At 36.5% G+C, this 6408-nt stretch overlaps 1 protein-coding gene across 1 annotated transcript in view; it reads left to right on the top strand.

Moving 5' to 3' along the window:
• LOC102602049 (probable inactive serine/threonine-protein kinase scy1) overlaps positions 1–3008 on the top strand; it is a 5172-nt gene extending 2164 nt beyond the window's left edge. Inside the window, exons 2-3 of the mRNA XM_006367484.2 lie at positions 2575–2673; positions 2793–3008. Of these exons, the coding sequence (XP_006367546.1) occupies positions 2575–2673; positions 2793–2993 (300 nt within the window). The 3' untranslated portion in view covers positions 2994–3008. The remainder of the gene's footprint in view (positions 1–2574; positions 2674–2792) is intronic.
• The last annotated feature ends 3400 nt before the right edge of the window (positions 3009–6408 follow it).

Raw genomic sequence — 6408 nt, 5'->3', positions numbered from 1 at the left:
GGAAACTCAATGTGTACAAATGATGATTTCCTGCAGTAAGTATACAATGTATACTCTTTCTCGTTAGTAAGCACATAAACAAGGAAACCATATATTCCGAAGATCCTTATCAGTTAAGAAAACTGAAATCAAATCAAATTGCACAACCAGAAGGATTCTTCAGACACGGCTTCCCAAAAATATCTCCTTCCCAATGCAATTACCCTGAAGATCTTGTCAATATCTCTCATATATTTATGAATAATACAGGAAAAATATAAATATAATTTCCTATATATCCTCTAAAAATATGTCAGCACAAAATCTTTACCATATATGCAGTTTCCAAAACACGTAAGACTCATGCAGTATGGACCTGTCTCTTTTGCATCTTTCTTCACAGAATACTTTCGGGTTTGTTAATCAACAAAAGACATTAATCTCAACACAGGTCCTTTAGTTTCATGCAATGAGATGCCAAACTCTCTTCATGTAGGCAGTTTTTGGGGGATAGTTTCCTGTTCTTGGTTCATTTTGGAAATCATATTCATCAATGTAACTCAACTGATGGAATGACTGTCATTCTAATTGGTACACAGCTGAGATTGACTCATTTGTAGAATTTCTACTGTTTTCTCTGCTAGCATGGCATAAACTTTACTCTATATTTATAATGGTAGCAACCAATCTTTTCCAAAGATGGTAGTAATATAGAGGTTCCTCTATAATGTTTAAAAAGAATCTATGCTGTTGCTGAGCGGCTACAGGCTATCACTTATTACTACAACAATTTTCAATTTTTTTATTTTGTTTATGTCCTTCCATTTTTACAAAAAGAACTTAACCAAAATCTGTGGATGATATTATTTTGATTATTCTTATGAAATTCTCTGGAACAAACACATCAGTCTCTTCTCCTGTTCCATTTAGAAGTAATGGTAAAAAAAGAGTCAAGTAGAGCCAAATAATAACAACTCAATAAGTGAGCTTCATAAGTAGGGATATTTTATGCAACACAAACCTTGTTGCTATATAACAACAACAACAACAACTGTACCTCAACATGTTGGGGATGGATATACAAATCCTCACCACCCATTCCGCTCCCATTTGTACCCGCTTCATTCCAATATGCAGTAGTTTAGGTTTCTCTATAAGTAGAGTTTCCCTTGGTTTTCTACCGGCATACTTTCTCTAAACAGTCTAAAAATAATCCTTGCAAAAACTGGACCGAAAGGAAGTATCTTGACATGATTAAGCCTTAATCTCAATTAGTTGATATCACCTATATGAATTTTTTCTTGAAGTTACTTCCTATGTGTTCTACTTTTACCTAGTATGCAGATCGATGCTTGTTGCTTAGCCATAAAAAATGTTTCTCTAGCTTGATACAACAACAACAACATACCAGTCCTACAATCTGGAGAGGTAAAGTCTACGTAGACCTTACTCCTACCTTAGAGGTGCAGAAGTTGTTTCCGATAGACCCTTAGCTCAAGGAAAAATAGTCCAAAGTAGTCCCAAAAAGAACCATTTCAAAAAAAAAAAAAGTAGTCCCAAAAAGAAGTAACAAAAGTACAAGAAACCACAAATAATAACAAAACAACAAATAGTAATAGAACATAAACTATAAGAAAACAATATGATAATCGAGGTACAAGACACAACAAATAGTAACATAAATTGAAGGATAAGAAATTACAGGAGCAATACTACGATTACTAATATGAACGAACAACAAGACATCACTCAACTACCTACTTGCCTTATACCCTAATCTATATCCTCCATAGCCTCCTATCTAAGGTCATGTCCTCGATAAGTTGGAGTTGCATGCTATCCCGTCTAATCATCTCTCCCGAATACTTCTTTGGTCTATCTCTATCTCTCCGGAAAGGCTGAAACCATCCATAGGTAACTTTTCTTTAGCTTGATGATGGGACATATAGCAACAACAATTTAAAATGTAATCTATATGTCCCCATTATTAAAACAAATTGAAATGTAACCAATGTTATTAAAAGCAAAAAGCACAAAAAGGCTCTTAGGTCTGTAGGGGCTTAAGCGCAAGTAAAGCATGGGCTTAAATGGAGAAAAGCACAAAGAGAGAAAAAATTACAAATTTATTGATTTAGTTTGAGACTTAATAGTATTTAGCACGAATGACAAATATGAACAAAGAAACTGAACTTTTTTTTTTACGATAAAGTGAAATATCAATTGTTTTTAGCAAGAAAAAATATTAATTAGAACCTGATGACGATACTGAAACGCACATTAAGCGAGGCAAAGCGTTCAACACGTTTTGAGCCTCGGTTCAGGGGTTAAGCGCACTTTAAGCGTGCCTTAGACAACACTGATCGTAACAGCAATTCCTTATTTGATGGAATTGTAACTCGTGAGATTCCGTTAGCTTTAATATTTGAACGAACCAATGGCATATAGAGCACTTTTATGCTTAGTTTACCCAGCTACTTAGCAAAGGTGTGTACTATTTTCACAATATTTTCATCTTTTCCTTATCCCCTAAATGGAAGAGAAGCAATGTCATCCCTTCCTGCATGCCAATAGGGAAGTTGATCTTCTCTCTTACAGGATGATGGTGCTCCTGTCTCAATATTTGTGCTTACGGGGAGTAATGCAAATGATGGACATCTAGCTGCTGGTAGAAATGGAGTCAAGCGACTTCGCACTGTAAGCTAATTATTGGTTGTAAATTGGGAGTATAATTACCCTTTGCATTGTTTTGTATTTGGAGTACTCTTTTCTCCTTTTCATCAGAGTTCCTCTAAATGCCAGTTTGTTTTTTTCAGGTTAGGCATCCAAATATTTTGTCATTTCTTTACAGCACTGAAGCAGAAACTTTTGATGGTTCTACTACTAAGGTTACCATATATATTGTTACTGAACCTGTCATGCCACTTTCGGAGAAGCTCAAGGAATTAGGATTAAAAGGTAACCAGAGGTATGAATGTACTTTAGCTTCTTTTCTGCTCTACATTTCAGATGCTTGATTGCTTGACACTGTGTTTCAATAATGGGGACATACAGTAACAGCAATTTATCAGTACCTATAATCTTTTATTGGCATCTAGCTAGATTCACGAGGAATGTAGACCAACGATCACGTTTCTAGTGATATTTTTCTGAGAAGTTGTTGCTTCTCCTCTTTGACCAAGGTTACATTTTCCATGCAAAAGAATGGTTAAGATGTTGACCTACAGGAAAAAATGTTGAGATGTTAACCACTGATTGTTTGGTTATACAAAGGAAGTGCTAAAAGTGCTCTTTTTTTGTTTTTTGAAACTGGTAAGGTTGTATTCTTCAGCATTAAGGGCATGCTGGCCACCACCAAAAAGTGTCAATTACAAACTTCCTATCAAATCTACAATCTGGTCTGTATCTACTATACACAACTGTTTACACCAAAAAAGTAGAGATACTATACAATTCCATTTGACCTTGTGTATGGAATTGGATCTATTGTCGAAACATCTACTGTTCCATTTGACCTTTTTTTTGGTGTTTAAAAATATTGTACTGGAATTTTATTCTATTTCTAAGGATGCTAGGGAGTGGGAGATTTTTTTTTTTTTGGCAACTTTCCCTTATCATATTTGCTTGCCCAAATTGTTTCATATGTTTTTATCATTCTTCTTCTTATGGCCTTGGATATCAAAATATCATGAACAATTGAAGTGGCTTCTTGTGTTTCTCATTGTGTGTACGTAGGTTATACTTTTTGCTCAAGTTTCATGCTATTTATTTGAAGTATTAATGTTGTGAACTGTATGGCATAGTGGGGAGATGATTTAACTTGGACATGCAAAATAATTATAGCCAGAGATGCAAGACACAATGAATCATAAAAGAGATCTGTGTTAACCATTACAATATTATTTGTGAAAAAGATTTGGTTTAACATTACAATAAATATTATCTGCTCTCCGTGTTCTTTAATCTTAAACTTGGGACTGATTATTGGGTCAATACCTTTTCTTTTAACTTGTAAGGTAGCATTGGTAATTAAAATTAGAAATCTGGCACTATCATTATTGAGTCAATACTTCAAATTACATACTCCTTAATGTTAGATTGGGGAAGATTTGTCTCCACATGTTTATTTCATTTGTGCGAAAGCTGAAAAGAAAAGGAAAGAAGTAGTTTGTTATTTTTCTTTAACTTTAAAAAGTAGGTTTAAGTGAATTAGGTATCTTCAGACTAAAGGTATCTCCCCTGAGGCTTTGGTCTAGTGGCAAGAGCACAATGCTTAATGCATCGGTTTGGCTCACCACACGGGTTGAACCCTGTCTTAGACAAAAAGCTTGGTATTTAAGTGGAGAAGTGTTGAGGGGTAGACCCTTTTTTTTTTTTTGACAAAGGTAACAGTTTTGTGTATTAATCTTCAACACTAAAGGCTGGGATCCCAAATTTACATCATGGAGCTACATACAGTTGCGAGTACTCAAAACAAAACAAAACTAGAACCTACTTCAACTTACAAAGAACCTAGGATATCTATAACAACTATAGGATCATCTACATACTCCAAACTGCACCAATAGCAAAAAGTGATTATGCAATTCATTTTGATCCTGTGTAAGGGACTACTAATACTCTCAAAGCATCTCATATTTCTTTCCTTCCATATGGTCCACCAAATCACTGCTGGGACAATTCTCCATCTGCTTTGGTCTGTACTGCCACTGCCTTCAGTGTTCCAGCTTTCTATAGCCTGACTTGCCCTTTGTGGCATGGTCCAGTTTGTGCCCCTGAAGCTAGTAAATAAGTGCCACAATTGTCTGACCACCTTGCAATGAAGAAACAGATGGTTGATTGTCTCTGCCTGTAGCTCACAAAAAAAACATCTAGGACACATATGTATTCCCCTCTTCATTAGATTCTCCTGTGTTAGTACCGCCTCTTTAACTATCAACCAAGTAAAGACTGCCACCTTATATGGAATTTTGACTTTCCAGATAAGCTTCCAAGGCAAAAATCTGAGTTGAGTCCCCATTTGATTCAGGTTCTTGTAGGCAGAGCTAACTGTGAAGATACCTTTGCTGTGATGAATCCACGTAAGAGTGTCTTCTCCCTCTTTCAATCCTCCAAAATGGTCCAGGGTGCCATAAAATTCAGCTAGTCTATCCACCTCCCAGTCTTGTATCATCCTTCTGTATGTTAAGTTCCATCCACGGATGGACCAAACTTCTTGCACAGTGGCCTCATGTTGCTGATTCAACAAGTAGATGTCTGGAAAGCGCCTGCTGTTTGAGGCTGCCATTTCCTAACCAATTATCGTCCCAAAATAAAATCTTTCTTCCATTGTTTATATTGAATCTAGTTCTTTGAAAGAAACAATGCCACAAATTTTTGATTGATCTCCATAGGCTAATACCATAGGCAGAAGTCACTTCCTTAGTTTTCCAGTGATCTATCTTCTCATACTTGGCCTGAATCACTCTAACCCAAAGAGCCTGCTCCTCTTTAGGAAATCTCCACAACCACTTCATCATAAGGCTTTTGTTCTGTTTCTTCAGGTTTCTAATGCCTAACCCACCTTGTTTCTTTGAAAGAATTACAGTCTTCCATTTGACCAAATGAAATCCTTTGTATTCTTTCTCTCCATTCCACAAAAAATTCCTCCTTAATGCATCAATTCTTTCCTCCACCTTAGGGGGGAGAGGAAAAACTGACATCAAATATGTTGGCAAAGCATCTAAGACTGAGTTGATCAGGGTCAATCTTCCACCTCTAGACAAATACTGTGCTTTCCATCTAGATAGTCTTCTTTCACATCTCTCCAGCACCCCATTCCAGATTTCATTGGATTTGCTTTTGGCTCCCAAAGGCATCCCCAAATATACTGTTGGTAGTTTACCTATTTCTCCTCCCAAGATCTCTGTCAGATGTTGCATTCTGTTCACCTCATTAATTGGAAAAATCAGACTTTTCCTCCAGTTGATATGTAGTCCTGAAGTTGCTTCAAAAAGAATGAGTATCACTCGCAGGATCTTAAGTTGGCTTTCTTCTGCATCACAGAAGATGAGAGTGTCATCTGCATATTGGAGATGAGTGACTTCCAATCTTAGATTCCCCTCATTTGCTACATTAAAGCCCCTTATCCACCCTTTAGTGTGAGCAGTCTTTAGCATGTTGTTTAGGCCTTCCATCACTATAATGAATAGAAAAGGTGAGAGAGGATCACCTTGTCTTAGTCCTCTGTCTGATGAAAAGAAGCCTTCAGGAGATCCATTTATCAGTATTGAGAATTTAACAGTGCTTATACAAAATTTTATCCATCTGATCCATTTCAATCCAAAGCCCATTCTTTGCATGGTTTCAAGTAGGAAGCTCCAACTGACATGATCATATGCTTTCTCTATGTCCAATTTGCACATGACTCCTGGGGACTTTTCCTTCACTCTC

Source organism: Solanum tuberosum, unplaced genomic scaffold (assembly GCF_000226075.1).
Source record: "Solanum tuberosum cultivar DM 1-3 516 R44 unplaced genomic scaffold, SolTub_3.0 scf00807, whole genome shotgun sequence".
Lineage (NCBI taxonomy): Eukaryota > Viridiplantae > Streptophyta > Magnoliopsida > Solanales > Solanaceae > Solanum > Solanum tuberosum.
This window is presented reverse-complemented; position numbering and strand designations above follow the sequence as displayed.